The 17,078-nt window shown below is 39.2% G+C and overlaps 1 protein-coding gene across 1 annotated transcript in view; it reads right to left on the reverse strand.

Moving 5' to 3' along the window:
• dnah7 (dynein, axonemal, heavy chain 7) overlaps positions 1 to 17,078 on the reverse strand; it is a 269,206-nt gene that overhangs the window by 190,958 nt on the left and 61,170 nt on the right. The window contains exons 23-25 of the mRNA XM_059966905.1: positions 8,429 to 8,538; positions 4,620 to 4,788; positions 4,428 to 4,530 (exon numbers count right to left, since the gene is read on the reverse strand). Coding sequence (XP_059822888.1) covers positions 4,428 to 4,530; positions 4,620 to 4,788; positions 8,429 to 8,538 — 382 coding nt within the window. The remainder of the gene's footprint in view (positions 1 to 4,427; positions 4,531 to 4,619; positions 4,789 to 8,428; positions 8,539 to 17,078) is intronic.

Raw genomic sequence — 17,078 nt, forward strand, 5'->3', positions numbered from 1 at the left:
TGCCTACTCTTATCAACCTGCACAGGGACCATAACCCGCTATACCCCTACCATCCATGTACCTATCCAAGCTCCTCTTAAATGCTGAAGTCGATCTTGCATACACCACTTGAGCTAGCAGCTCATTCCACACTCTCACAAGCCTTTGAGTAAAGAAGTTTCAGCTCATGTCCCCCTTAAACTTTTTTTTTCTCCTTTCACCCTTAACCCATGACCTCTAGTTGTAGTTCCACCCAGTCTCAGTGGAAAAAGCCTGCTTGCATTTATCTATACACCTCATAATTTTGTATACATCTATCAAATCTCCTCTCTATCTTCTACATTCCAAGGAATAAAGTCCTAAACTGTTCAATCTTCCCATATTACTCGGGTCCTCCAGTCTCAGCAACAGCCTTGTAAATTTTCTCTGTACTCTTTCATTCTTATTTACATCTTTGCTGTAGGTGGGTGACCAAAACTGAATACAATACTCCAAATTGGACCTCACCAATGGCTTATACAACTTCAAAATAACATCCCATCTCCTGTATTCAATACTTTCATTTATGAAGGCCAAAATGCCAGAAGTTTTCTTTACAACCCTATCAACCTGTGACACCACCTTCAATTAATTATAGATGTGTATTCCCAGATTCTTTGTTCTACTGCACTTCTCAGTGCCCTATCACTACCCAATATTCTACCTCACCTTGAATGCCAAGTGATTGAACTTTCTTGACCAACCTCCCAAGCAGGACCTTGTCAAATGACTTGTTTATGTCCATGCAGCCAACATCTACTGTCTTGGCTTCATCAACTTTCCTGGTAACTTTTAATTTAGTTAGGGGAACAGATGGGCGGTTCTGTGGGCAAGAAAGAGATTCCCAAATGGTATGTTCCCTCCCAGGTGCTAGGGCCCAGGACATCTCAGATTAACTCATCTAAATTCTTAATGGGGATTGTGAATAGCCAGAGGTCGTGGTCCATGTAGGTTCCAATGACATGGGTAAAAGAAGTGGCAAGTTCTACATGCGGTGTTCTGGGAGTTAAATCCAACCCTCAGGATTGCTACTCATGCCACATGCAAGTGAGGCCAGAACTAAGAAGATTATACAGTTTAGTATGTGGCGTAGGAGTTGATGTAGGAGGGAGAGTATAAGATTTCTGAATCATTGGGCTCTCTTCTAGGAAAGATGGAACCTGTACAGAAGGGACAGTTTGCACCTGAACTGGAGAGGGGCTAATATCCTAGCAGGAAAATTTGTTAATGCTGCATGGTATGGTTTAAACTAGAGTGGCAAGGGGATGGAAACCAAAGTTCCAGTGCAGATTGTGGAGAGGTTGTGGAGACAGAGGTTGGTAAAACAAAGTTTTAGGCGAAGTTCGGAATCAAAAGGTTGAGCATCGTGTGACTAGTGTCCTGAGCCGTGTATATTTCGATGGAAGAAGTATTGTGGGAAAGATGGATAATAGTGCTGAAGATGAGGAAGCTGGTTTACAAATCGAGGCAATGGGTGGAAAGGAGAAGCTGTTGATAGGGCAAAGTTGCAGTCAACAGGATGAGTTGCAACACAAGAGGCAGACAAAATCGAAAAGGGTGATTACAGTACTGAAGGTATTATATTTGAATGTGTGCAGTATACAAAATAAGGTAGATGAACTTGTAGCTTAATCATAGATTAGTATGTATGATGTTCTAAGCATCACTGAGTCATGGCTGAAAGAAGATTATAGGTGGGAAGTTAACGTCAAGGATCCACATTGTATCAAAAGGACAGGCAGGAAGGCAGAGTGGGCAGCGTTGCTCTGCAATAACTTTCCCATGACTGAGGTCAGGTTCACCGGCCTATAATCTCCTGGTTTATTTTCAGAGACTTTCTTAAACAGCAGAACAACATTGGCTATCCAGCACCTCGCTGTCATAAGGATGTTTTAACTATTTCTGTTAGGGCTTCGGCAATTTTTGCAGTTGCCTCCTGCAGGGTCCACAGGACCACTTTGTCAGGCCCCGGTTTAGCCACCCTAATTTGCCTCAAGACAGCAACCACCTCCTCTTTTGTAATCTGTATAAAGTCCATGAAGTTGATGCTGTTTTGCCTTACCCTTATAGATCCTGTGTCCACCTCCTGAGTAAATACAGAGGCAAAAATCCATTTAAGATTGCCCCCATCTCTTTTGATTCCTCACATGAATTACTATTCTGATCTTCCAGAGGACCAATTTTGTCCCTTGCTTTCATTTTCCTATTAACATATTTGCAGAACCTCTTAGGATTCTCCATCACCTTGTCTGCTAAGACAACTTCATGCCTTCTTTTAGCCCTCCTGATTTCTTTCTTAAGCGTTCTCTTGCATTTCTTATCCTCCATAAGCATGTTTGTTTCTACCTGCCTATACCTGCTAAGCATCTCCTTTCTTTTATCTTAACAAGGGCCTCAATATCTCTCAAAAACCAAGATTCCCGACACCTGTTATCTTTATCTTTTATTCTGACTGGCACATGCAAGTTTTGTACTCTCAAAATTTCACTTTTGAAGGCTTCCCACCTATTGAGTACATCTTTGCCAGAAAACAGCCTGTCCCAATCCACACTGGCCAGATACTTTCTGAGACCAACAAAATTGTCCTTCCTCCAAATTAGAATCTCAACCCATGGACCAGAACTTTTTTTTTGCATACTTACTGAGATTTCCAGGCATTCCACAGTTTAAGAATCAGCTTTTGGATTGTGTATCCATTTAAACCCAACAAAACATCCACATTAATATTAATGGTACTTTAATGACTGTAGGGAACAAAGAATAGAGGCTAATTTCATTCTTATAAAATTAATTGTACTCCTTTAGATTTTTAAAATTAGTTTCAAAATAATTTTCTTTTTAATAATCTTTGAAATGTGACAACTTAAATATCTGGCAGCGCAATTGGGGCAATTTCAAGAGGAACTTTTCTCCAGTGTTCTAACTCTATTCAGACCTAGATGCAGAAGTCAGTGACACTTCAGGCTACCTGAATAGATACTCCCCTTCCGAATAATCTGGCCATGATGTGAAAATGGAATATGGCCCCATATCAACAAGATCTAACAAATTAAATAGTAAACAAATATCCATTTAAAGACATTCCCAATTCTCCTCACGATCGACAGCACTCTACCTGTACTTATATCAGCAGGTGTATAATTTACATAGCAAAGTAGTAAAGTTTAATCATCATGCTTTATCTGTCTTCATGAAAATTAAATTTCTCAAGTAAAAACATATCAGAGAAATTTTAATACAGTCATGCAAATAGCATAGGCACTTAGTTTATTTTGTATAAATGGGTCCCAGCTGTCACTTCATGGGTAGCTCTCTGTTTTGTGCCTGAAAGCCAACCGTCAATCCAAAAGTATTTACACATTGTAACATTACTGTTTGTGAACTTGCTGCATACATGAAAAAGGAACTAGTGTTTTCCAGATAAATAAACTCTTCTCAGGCTTTCAGCCAGATACAAGTATCGATTTTAACAAATGCTTTAATGACAAATTCTTCCATTGACAAACTCTACCAGATGGCAGAGTTTGTCTTTGAAACATCGGTTAAAATCGATATCTGTACATGTTGATTACTGCTTTCCTACATTGTTGAAATGCATCATTACCCATCTAGCAGGCTGGGATGTCAAATACAGCAATACATAAATGCAAATCCTTTTGCAGTACTTTATCTATAAAGCATGGGAAGTTCACTTTATAAAATAGAAATGAGTCTCTCTGACAAGATAGATAAAATTCAAGAGGCGAAGAGTACAGTACACACCTAGATACTAATAGGTTTGGCCAGTCAAATTTTGATGCTGCAAAGCATTTCAAAGATAAAAGAGGATTAACAGAAGCCAGAAATCAAGGTGCCTGGAAGCCATCACAACTTCTCCATAAAAATGTTGTACTTTTCTTAATAAGGTTTCTACCAATTTTCCATCAAAATTATGAACTAAAACACAACAATTCACATTCAACTTCCATCTAGCCAGCTTTTCAGTCAAGTTACACTAAACTGAGGAATGGAGAAGACATTATTATTTTACAACCTGCTATAATTTTTCCCTGTACCTTATAGCACACATCTGTACTTTTAACACTTCTTACATATTCAGTTGACAATAACATTTGTCATTTAGTAAGTCATCTTTATGAGGACAAAGTAAATAATAAAATTGAGACCAGAAGTGAATGCAGAATTAATTTTCCATTTCATCAACCAGATAAAAGTTTTTGTATAAAATACATAAAAATTGAAGATCAGAAAACTTTCTACTAACTAAAGAGAGATTAGGTACCACAAATCATGCTGTTATATCAACATGATAAAGCAAACGTCCATTGACAAAAATGATAGCAGTTCAATGCGCCAATTTTAAAGGATTTACTAGTAATGAATACATGACGAATACCAAATTAACGTACCTCTTTGGATCGTTAGAATTTGCTGGGCAACAACAGAAAGTACTTCCAGGTCAATTCTGTTGAATTCATCAAAGCATGCCCAAGCACCACAGGACAGCAATCCCTGAAAACATAATCAAGTTTGGAATTAAAAATACAGTGAACTTTCCATATTGAATATTAGGAATTTGTAAAAATTTGTATTATACACACCTTGAAAAATTTTCCAAGAGCAATATAGTCCAATCCGTCTGAGCAATTGAAAACCACGCACTGCTTGGCTACAGCTTTTGCCAGATCTTTAGTTGTCTCAGTCTTACCAGTGCCAGCTGGTCCCTCTGGTGCCCCTCCAAGATGGAGATTTAATGCACCAAACAATGTTCTGTTCATTTATTCAAGATCGACAAAGATAGATGACAGAGTTTACAATTACTGCGATAGTAATAGTTTTGATTTTGTTATATTTACAAATAAAATTTCTGCATAGTATCTACTATCTTAACTTGTAAAATTTCAGCGCCACAGAAAAATAGATATATTTTCTATGGTTCATTTTTCTGTTCAGATACCAGTTAATATAATGGGGTTTTTTTAATACTAATTCTGACTCCAAATATATACATTACTCATTGTACATTCTGTCCACGAGATAATGAATACTTAAAGGTATCTGAATTTAATTGGAAAATATTAACTTGCTGAAATTATTTGTAAGCTAAAACACAGAATAAACAGTTTTTCAGCATAATGAGGAGTAATGATGCACATTGGGTCAGATGAAGAAGTAATTTACATGTATGCCCATCATAAAAAAAAGACTCCAAGAGACTAATGTTGAAATTTACAGCATACCAAAATAAGATTTAAACTTAATATATTAAAAGACAAAATAGACTCACACAAATGCAATGGTAATCTGAAAAATGGGTTAACTATCAGATGGAATTTATTATATTGTACAAAAAATGCAGTAATTTTACTCTGAGTTGAAGGAGGTTGAGGGCAGCGGAAAAGCAGAAGGACCCAAGGCTACATTTACCATACGTTACAGGAAACTCAAGTCTGTATCATTTTCCATTTTAAAAATCGGGTTGTAATTTTAAATTTTAATGCAAGCTACAGAAAATGAAAGGACACAAAAATAGCTACAAATCTAAATAAAACCTTTATGGATACTATGTTCACAAATCAGAAAGGATGTTGAGACTTTAAAAGAGATTTGAGGTGAATTCACTAGATTGCATCAAGCCTTGATAAATATGAAAGTATTAAATATAGAGGGTCTTTCAGTAGCACATCAACCATCATTTTATAGGCATGTAAAATGCTTATAATTATGGAAGAATGTCATAATATGGTTTGAAGAAGTTTGATTACAGTGATTAAGTATAGAACATGAACAATAATTAAATCCAAAAAAAAAAGAAAATCTGATTTACACAGAGATGTAAAAGTAGACAACTGATTTGCATTAATTTTGGCTGAGGCAGACACTATGTCAAGATTCAAGGTTAAAAGGGTGAGTAGATAAAAGAGAAGGAGATAAAGGGATTCACCAAGAGGGAAGTTGAAATGTCAAAAGCAGTTGGCTTGCTATCAGAATAAATGCCAACAAAATTGTTCCAAAAATGTCAGTTGACAAATTGGAATTTATAGAAATATATTTCTGTCCCTACGAATTTGCAATCCATCTTTTCAAAGAGCATGCATGAACATTAAAAAAATTAGAACAAACTGTGTGGCATTTGGACAACATAACGTTTCTTTCCATTTCCTCACTAGCTAATCTAAATGTCTGTAACTTGTTATATAAAGTGTTTGAAATAGCCACAACAAAAAGTACACATCATCTTGCATTTACCTTATACCTCTGATTGAAGTCAAACATATGCACAAGATGCTTTGCTTTATAGAAGTGTATACAGAAAAATACCCGAAACATATTAGGCGGAATTCCAAAAACTTGCTCAGGATTGGGGTGGGGGGTGGAAAAATAGAGGGATTTATCGCAGGAATTCTGGATATGATGGCCTAGTCTATGATAAAATAATGAAACTAGTTGATTCAAATTATTACAGTGAATTATTACCAGACCAGTTGATCAATGTGTCTCAACAAGCAAAGGGGTGGTGGATGAATGGGACATGACGTAAGAACATGAAATGATATGAACTTGGATCAGGCTGTTTACATAGCCTTAAATGTTTTTAACCCCACAAAAGGGCCAGAAAATCATCGAAGTAATTTTGTCTAATGGTAACAAATGTGACAATAAATATCTTAATAAGCTACAAGCAGAGACAGGGATGGAGATAGATGGTGTTTTGGAAATGGAAAGTCGGCAGTTCTGATAATGAAGGGGATATTGGGTTGGATGCTCAGTTCAAGATCAAATCAGATGGCAGCAAGTTTCTGTTTCAGTTAATCAGTTTAATTCATTCAACTTATTATGCCATTGATCACTGACATCTTTGTTTAAATATGTACTGGGCTACATACCTACTAAGTAATCATGTATTTATTTGAAAATGAGTTTATTACTCAATATGTTAATTTCTTTTAATAAAACACAAACATTTTTCGGTAACTTTCAATTTTTTGAAAAAAAAAGTTTGGAAATCTAAAATTTGCTCTTTTCTACTGACACACTAATGCAGAAGACAAAAATAAACATCTAAAACAAGATATACTGTGTACACTGTGAAGAAAATGAATCAACTGGAGAAGTCAGTCTAAAAAGCAATCTCTAAACCAAAGGTTACTAATACTCTGGCCTAACTTTAATGCAGTGAGGGGGGTCTTTGTTTTTAGTTAGTCCCAATTCATAATCAGGAGGCATCCTAGTCTGGATAACTCAGATTCCAATCATGAAGACGTTTTCTAATCCTGGATGCTTCTCTTATTGGGACTTGATGCACCATCAATAACTCTGAGATGTGGGTTAAAGTAGGCTTTTATTGGCTGGAAGAAAGCACAAGCAGCAAGTGACCACCACACAACATCCTGAAGACTGAGGAAGGGTCTGTGCCTCCAATCGCCTTTATACCGGGGTCTGTGGGAGGAGCCACGGTCTGTGGAAGGAGCCACAGGAGCAGTCAGCAGGGGGGGAGGGGGGGGCGTGTCCAGACAGGTATATGTAGTTCACCACAGGACTGATGATTCCAAGTGGTATGGGAAGCTATGGAACCCTCTGCACCACAAATGAATAACAGTTCTTTGGATCATGCAGCTATCTCGTCTGTCCAAATATCACTTCAGAAGCAAAGGTGTATGATGTGAGTTTTAGACCATCAGTTTTTTGATCCAAGCCCATACCATTTCATTTCTTGTTCATGTCATATCATTGCTTGTTATTACATCACGTCGAATTCATCCACCACCCCTTTGCTAGTTGAGATTTTGCTAGATATTTAGACAGTCTAGTTGGGAACAGTAATTAAGAACATTTCATTAACTAATTCATGCATTAGGCAGAAACAATTACTCTTGTGACTTTGCAAACCGGAGGAAATCTGCAGATGCTAGAAATTCAAACAACACACACAAAATGCTGGTGGAACGCAGCAGGCCGGGCAGCATCTATAGGGAGAAGTACAGTTGACGTTTCGGGCCGAGACCTTTCATTAGTCCGGCATTATGTGTGTGTTGCTTGAGACTTGTGGCTTCATTCCTTTTGGATATTTCTTGATAATCTATTTTTCAGATTCCATTCAGTTGTTAGAAATACAGAACTTTGCTTTATTTTTCTATAGTTTGTGGCCTCCAAGCAAGCTTTATTTTATGATTCTCTCCCTCAATCAAAAGGAAAGTAAGGAAAAAATGCCACTTGCTTGATATTTTTGCTCATTATTAGTACATGGCTACACATTCTGTTGACAAAAATGAAATTGTTGTACAATCTTATTTATACAACATTACTTAATGGACTGTGTTCCCTATTCCCCTGATTTAGCTCATTTGGCAATAAACACACTTTGTAATTCTGAATTCTCTTCATATTCTTATTTAGTTATTGTATTCACCTGTAGCATCTGTCTGTAAGTGGAGTGATAACAAGTCTGGGGGTGTTTCCAAGATATTCGTAGCCATAGGGTAAACCTGCATTGATCATTTTTGTCTGAAGTTCATTTTCCTATGAAAATAAGACCATATTGGAGCTGAAAAAACCTTTATACTGTATTTGTGAAGGAACTAATAATAGAACATTGTTGGCACATTTCAATTAGCATCAAATTTTATTTACCAACAATAACAACAAATCGTGTTTATATAGATAATAAAATATCCTAAGAAACTCCATGGAAACATTAACAGAAAAAAATTAATACCCAGATGTAATCCAAATGTGGATTTGCACCTGTAGTACGGAACACTAGATGAAAATGGAGATGGACAGTAGGGAGCAATGATCTATTCAAGGTATTGCCTAGATATACAGCTTAGGAGGCATACATTCAAAATGATGCTCTAACTATCAATATGTAAGAAAAAGAAGAATAACCCAAATAAGTTCCTCAGCCCTACAATAGAATGTTGGTTAATTCTATGCATTGTCCTCATTCCCACCCAGTGCCATTTGCCTCAATTCTCTTAATGTTCAAAGATCTGTTAATACCAACCTTGATTCTGAAGACTGAAAATCATCCAAGTTGCGAATTGTCTCACCATACAGTCACAGAACACTGCAGCACAGAAACAGACCCTTTGGCCCATCTAGCCAGTGCTGAACTATTAATCTGCCTAATCCTATTGATCTGCATTCAGACCACAGCCTTCCATTCTGCTTCCATTCATGTAGCTATACTCAGTTAGGTACACCTGGCTGCTCATTAATGCAAATATCCAATCCTCCAATTATGTGACAGCAACTCAAAGCACAAGAGTATACAGACATGGTTAAGAGGTGCAATTCTTCAGACCAACTATCAGAATGGGGAAGAAATGTGATCAAAGTGATCTTGATTGCAGAATGGTTATTGGTACCAGATGGGGTGGTTTAAGTAAAAGATGCCTTGCTCACCAGGATGTTGTACATCAACGTCAGCTCAATGTTTAACATGATCGTCCCTCAGAGGCTGGTGGGTAAACTGTTCTCATTGTGACTCAACACCCCTTTCTGCATCTAGATCTTGGACTTCATAATGGAAAGATGCCAGTCAGTCTCAGTTGGCAGCAACATCTCAAGCTCCATCAGGCAGAACACTGGTGCCCCCTCAGGCTTCGTAAGTCTGATCACCTGGCTATTCTTCTACTCCCTGAGTACAGACTGAGGCTGCAAACTACAGTACCAGTAGTGAGGGCCAAGAAGGTATAGACAAAGGAAGCACAGGGGTGCTTAGGGAACTGCTTTGAATTGGTGGACTGGACTGTATTCAGGGAATCATCTTTGAACCTGGATGAGCATGCTGCATTTGTTGCTGTCTCCATTAAAACCTCTGTGGATAAGTGGATAAGAGGATAAGCCTATGGAAACTTGCTGTACATTCCCAAGTCAAAAGCAGTGGATGAACCAGGAGGTTCATCGGCTGCTGAGGGCTAGAACTGTGGCATTTAAGTTTGGTGACCCAGGTCTGCACACGAAAACCAGGTATGATTGGCAGAGGGCTAGTTCAAGGGCGAAGAAACAATTCTGAGCGAGGTTGGAGGCAACATCAGATGCATGGCAACTCTGGCAGGGTTTGCAGGACATATACTTCCTACAAAGCAAAACCCAATTGCATGAATGACAACAATGCTTCACTACCAGATGTACTCAATGCCTTCTATGCCTACTTTGAAAGGGAGAACATAACTACGCTGTGAAGATCCATGATGGACCTGGTGACTCTGATCTCAGAGGCCAATGTCAGGCTGTCTTTCAGGATGGTGAACCTTTGCAAGGCAGCAGGCTCCAACTGAATACCTGGTAAGGCTCTGGAAACCAGTGGTAACCAATTGGTGGGAGTATTCAAGGACATTTTCAACCTCTCACTGCTACTGTTAGAAGTTCCCACCTGCTTCAAAAAGGCAACAATTATACCAGTGCCTAAAAAGAATAACGTGAGCTGCCTTAATGATCATCACCAAGTAGTACTCACATCTATGCTGATGAAATGCTTTGAGAGGTTGGTCATGGCAAGAATAAACCTGCCTCAGCAAGGACCTGGCCCCTCTGCAATTTGCCTATCTCCACAATAGGTCTACAGCAGATGCAATCTCAATGGCTTAGATCACCTGGACAATATGAACTCCTATATCAGGAAGCAGTTTGTTGACGATAGCTCAGCATTTAACATGATCATTCCCACAGTCCCGATCGATAAACTACAGAATCTGGGCCTGTGTGCCTCCCTCTGCAAAAGGATCCTTAAGTTCCTAACCAGAAGACCATAATCTGTGCTGTTTGATGATAATATCTCCTACTCGCTGATGATCAACACTGTCACACCTCAGGGATGTGTGCTTAGCCCTCTGCTCTACACCCTGTATACCCATAACTGTGTGGCTAGGTATTGCTCAAATGCTATCTATAAATCTGCTGATGATACAGCCATTGTTGTAGAGTGGTGTCACAGCAACAACCTTGCACTCAATGTCAGAAAGATGAAAGAGCTGATCGTGGACTTCAGGAAGGGCACTACAAGGGAACACAAACCAATCCTCAGAAGGATCAGAAATGGATAGAGTGAGCAATCTCAAGTTTCTGGGTGTCAAGATCTCTGAGGATCTAACCTAGTCCCAACATATCAATGCGGCTATAAAGAAGGCAAGACAGAGTCTATGTTTCAATAGGAGTTTGAAGAGATTTGGTTTATCACTAAAACACTTGAAAACTTGAAAACTGTGGGGAGCATTCTGACAGGCTGCATCACTGTCTGGTATGGGGAGTGGCACTACTGCACTACAAGGAAAGCAGCTGCTGAAGGATACTAAATTAGTCAGCTCCATCTTGGGTATCAGCCTCCAGAGTATTCAAGACTTCTTCAAGTTTCGGTACCTCAGAAGGGCGATGTCCATTATTTGGGACCTCCACCACCATCACCCAGGACATGTCCTCTTCTCATTGTTACAGTCAGGAAGGAGGTACAGAAGCCTGAAGGCACACACTCAGTGATTCAGAAACAGCTTCTTCCACTCTGCAATTCCATTCCCAAATGAACATTGAGCCCATGAACACTACCTGACTTTTAAAATCATATATATTTCTGTTTTGCACTGTTTTCAATCTAACTATTATATATACACCCACAATGCTGTTAGGGAGAGAATTCCATGATTTTGATCCAGCGATAATGAAGGAATGGTGGTATGCTTCCAAGTCAGGATGGTGAGTGACTTGGATGGGGAATTCCAAGTGGTGATGTTCCCAGGTATCTGCTGTTCTCGTCCTTCGAGATGGTCGTGGTTGTGGGTTTGTAAGGTGCTGCCTTAGGAACTGTGAGGTGTTGTTGTAGTGCGTCTTGTAGACAGTATACACTGCTGCAACTGTTCCGATAGTGGAGGGCTTGAACATTTGTGGAAGGGTTCCAACCAAGTGGGCTGCCTTGTACTGGATGGTGTCGAGCTTCTTGAGTGTTGATGGAGCTGCATTCATCCAGGTGAGTGGTGTTACGTCCGTAGCCCCCTCCTTTGTGAGAATCGCAAGATCACTGTTGGGTTGGGTCAAGGGGCCCAGGAAATGAGAGAGAGAGAGAGACGTGCAGAATGTCTCGTTTCCCCGGCGATGTAAAGCTATGGGACATGGCCATTGTCTCCGGAAGGCAAAGTGTGGATTGAAGACTATGCTACGTGAACGCCCTCAGGCAAAGTGGGCTGGTTGAGGGAGAGATTGCACACCCCCAACCTGATTGACATCTACGACCCTGCGAGTCAGGATAACAGAGGGTCTGTAGGAACAGCCCCTCAGACACACCAGAAGAAACGTTAAGCAACCACGTAATAGCAGGAAATCATCTGAAGGAAGCCACGTGCATTCAGTTCCGTTGCTGGAACTGGTGGCTGGAACCACGGAAAACGGCTTTTAGGTAACAACGGGGAAACCCACTCCCCTGACGCAATGGATTGGCATCATAAAAACCTGGGCAAGTTTAAACCGCCTCGCTCTTAAACCCAAAAATGCTGCAGCTTGAACGAACTAACAGTGACTGTTATACTTCCATTGGAAAATACATTATCCCCTAGACAATGATAGAGCTATTTCTTATTGGTTATTATTATACCCACGCTTTAGATTTAGTATTGATGACGTATATTATCTGTATGTTTGCATTAATCTTATTTTTGTGCCCCTTTATCAATAAATACTTTTAAAAATAGTACCATCAGACTTCAACGGACCTCTCTATCTTTGCTGGTAAGTGACCCAGTTACGGGGTTTCGTAACAGTGGCAAGTATTCCTTTACACTCCTGAACCTTGTAGATGGTGGAAGGTATTGAGGAGTCAGGAGGTGAGTTACATGCTGCAGGATTCCTAGCCTTTGACCTGCTCTGGTAGCCACAGTACTTATATGGATAGACATGCTTAGTTTCCTGTCAATGGTAACTGTCAGGCTGTTGATAGTAGGGGATTCTGAGATGGTGATGCCACTGAATGTCAAGGGACGATGGTTAGAGCCTCCCTTGTTGAGATGGTCATTGCCTGGCATTTATGTGGCTCGAATGTTACTTGTCAGCCCAAGCCTGGATATTGTCCAGGTCCAGTTGCATTTGGGTATGAACTGCTTCACTATCTGAGGAGTCACAAATGGTGCAGAACATTGTATAGTCATCTGCGAACATCTCCACTTCTGTCCTCATGACAGAGCAAGGTCATTGATGAAGCAGCTGAAGATGGTTGGCCCAAGGACACTTCCCTGAGGATGTTCTGAGAATAAGTTGATTGACCTCCAACCATCACAACCATCTTCCTTTGTCTCAGGTATGATTCCAAGCAATGGAGAGTTCCCCCCCAATTCCCATTGACTCCATTTTAGCTAGGGCACCTTGATGTCGAGGGCTATCACTCTCACCTCACCTCTGGTACTTAGCTCTTTGGTCCATGTTTACTGTAATTTACTTTTTTTTAATATATTATTGTGTACTGCATTGTACTGCTGCTAAGTTAACAAATTTCATGACACATACTGGTAATAATAAACCACCATTCTTACTGTATGTTTACTGTTTACCTGTGCTGCACTTTACTACATGCATTTGAATTACATCTATTGATTTATTTATAGTGTAATATTTTGGTTTATGTGCTCTGTGTATTATGTTGTGTAGGTACACTGTGGTCCAATGGAACATTGTTTCATTTGGCTGTATACATGGACAGTCAGGTGACAATGAACTTGAACTCAGAAACTCCAGATCTGGGATTTTCTCCCACAACAGTCTCTAGAGATTACAAACAATGGTGGGAAAACAAAACAACATCTAATGAACGGCAGTTCTGTGGATGAAAATGCTTTGGTAATGCAAGCAGTCAGAGGCGACAATAACACAAATAATGATGCGTTACAACAATGGTGTGTAGAAGAGCATCGCCATGTGCACAACACTGCGAACCTTGAAGTGGATGTGCTACAGCAACTGAAGACCAATAACATACATTCAGTGGCCACTTTAATAGGTACAGGAGAGACCAAATAAAGTGGCCACAGAATGTATCCACAATTAATTCCATGGTCTTATTTATGTTGAGTGCAAGACTGTTGTAGTGACACCATTCAATCTCTATCTCATTCCTGTATGCATCAGTGCTGATCATCAACGAGGAGGAGATGTTACTTCTGATCCACACTGATTAAGGTCTCCCAATGTAAAAGACAAGCATCCAGTTGCAGAGGAAGATACCGAGGCACAGGTTTTTGGATCTATTTGATTAGTACTGAGGGTATGATGGTGTTGAACGCTGAGCTGTAATCAACAAACAGTAGCCTAACGTAGGTATTGCTCTTGTCCAGGTGATCCAGGCCAAGTGGAGAGCTAGAGAGTCTGAATTCACTCTAGACACACTGTGGTGATAGGCAAATTGCAGCAGGTCCAGTCCTGGCTTAGGCAGGAGTTGATTCTGGCCATGGCCAACCTCTCAAAGCAGTTTACTTCATCACAAGTAGATATGAGTGCAACTGGATGAATCATTGAGGCAGCTCACCCTGCTCTTCTTAGGCATAAATATGGTTGTTGCCCTTTTAAAGGGGGTGGGAACCTCTGACTGCAGCATTGAGAGACTGAAGATATCCCTCTTTGAGGCACATCCAAAGCTTTACCATTGCCTGAAACCTCCACTGACTTCTTGTTCCTTTCTCAACCCTAACAGAATTGCAATTAATTCACCACCAATTCATTATCTGAGTACTCACTCCAATCCACCCCTAATAAGACCATAAGATATAGGAACAGAAGTAGGCCATTCAGCCCATTGAGTCTGCTCCGCCATTCAATCGTGGGCTGATCCAATTCTTCCAGTCATTCCCAACCCCTTGCTTTTTCCCCTTTGATGCCCTGGCTAATCAAGAACCTATCTATTTCTGCCTTAAATGCACCCAATGACTTGAACTCCACAGCTGCTCGTGACAACAAATTCCACAGATTTACCACCCTCTGAGTAAAGTAATTTCTCTGCAACTCTGCTCTAAATGGACATCCTTCAATCCTGAAGTTGTGCCCTCTTGTCCTAGACTCCCCTACCATGGAAAATAACTTTGCCATATCTATTCTGTTCAGGCCTTTTAGGATCCGGAATATTTCAATGAGATCCCCCTCATTCTCCTGAACTCCAGGGAAGACATCAAAAAGGTGCCAGACATTCCTCATACAGTAACCCTTTCATTCCTGCAATCATTCTCTAATCTATCATTCTACCTCCCCCATCAAATCTTTGCACCCATCTTTCTTTATGGATCTCATGCATGACTTAGCCTGGATCTTTGAACAAAGTATTCAATGAAGTAGGGAATGATTCTATTACAGGGAGAGGCTATTTACTCCATGGATTCTATACATTGTTCTATACATGCAATTCAGCGGATCCCACCCCACATAATTTCTCCAAAGACCTACATATTCTTTGCTTTCATATCCTTACCCAGCTTTTTAGCATTTATGGCATTAAAAAAGTTGAAGAAAAACAATTGGCCACAGTCAGTTATGTATATTTCATTCTTTACATTGCTAATACTTCAATGTTCAGTCTGGTTGATCAACGAGATATGGGATTGCTTGTCCTGTGAAGTTGGGTTTCAGAAGTACTATTTCAAACACTGCAGGAGCTATTTTGCTACCTTAGCAAACTGCTACATAATATAAGTAAAAGTCAAGATACAACGGGGGTGTCTCTATCTATAGATAACTTTAGATTCTCTCCTCCAGCAAATTGAAGAGTTTGACAATGCAAAGCATGAAATATTTTTGTCCTTCCTTGAAGATATTTACTGCTTATTTATGTATTTATTTGCAGAAGAAATGTAAATAAAAGTATTGAAACTGTTACAAATTTTCCAATAGAAACCTACTAAAATTCCTTTGGTGTTCCCAGTTACAGTTTTGGTGGGAAATAGTATAACTGCCAAACTCTGACAACATATGCTTAATCAAATCTTAGTGTCAAGATAATATAACAAATTGGTTGATGCATATAGCAGACCCTGATGTTTTTCTATTTACAATTAATTCAAGCTATTTGATCCCTATTTACAATTTATTGGATCCTTTTTAGGACCAATTATTTCTCATTTTTTAAATCCATATTTTAAATTGCAAAAACACTAAACAAATACTAAAGTTTAGGCCATTGCAACAATCATATCTTTGTAATGACTGTCAGATCATATTTTAAAGATAATGTAGTATATTTGCAGTCTCATTTCACTCGTGCAGGTACAGGAGCCCGAAGTCTTACATTCAATGATTCAGGAGCAAATTGCTCCCCATTGTCATCAAATTTCTGAATGGTCCATGAAACCCAAGGACACTACCCCGTATTCCTTTTTTATTGTACTATTTAATGTTATTTATAGTAACTTTTTATGCTTGCACTGTACTGCTGCCACAAAACAATTAATTTTATGGCACAGTTTCAAGGCAGTGATAATAAATAGGATTTTGATTCTGTTGATATGAATGTTACATATATTAAGGTACAGAATATTTAGTCTTGTACATTTATTCATTTCTTTTTATCTCATTTATTCTTCCCTTGTGCTCTTCCGTCCCTTCCACAATCTATAATTTCCTGTATTGAAACCTTTCTCTTTTGCTTCTACTTTTGATGTACCTCATCTTTACAATTTAAATCCCTTACCCAACTCTTTACTTCAAAATCCTCACTACTTCCCAAGTTATGTGGCCCAATAGAACATTGTCTCAGTACCATTCAAGAAGAGACAGCCCCTACTATCTACATACATACAGCTCCTAGTTTCGACGATTTTTGTGCCAGTGCTTCATGAAAATCCATTCATCATTTGTTATGCCAGAATTCAATAGTGAAATCAGAATATTCAGTTCCAAAATTTCTAAAACTTCAAGGCAGCAAAGCTCTTTCTGAAAATCTTCTGCATTATTTCTACATATTTAACAAACCAACTTTTTATCTAAACTAGAAAATTATTTTTTAGCCACAGACATAATTTATACACCATTAGGTGTATCAAGAACAGTCACTACCCCTCAACCATCAGGCTCTTGAACAACAAAGGATAACTACA

Source organism: Hypanus sabinus, chromosome 4, assembly GCF_030144855.1.
Source record: "Hypanus sabinus isolate sHypSab1 chromosome 4, sHypSab1.hap1, whole genome shotgun sequence".
Lineage (NCBI taxonomy): Eukaryota > Metazoa > Chordata > Chondrichthyes > Myliobatiformes > Dasyatidae > Hypanus > Hypanus sabinus.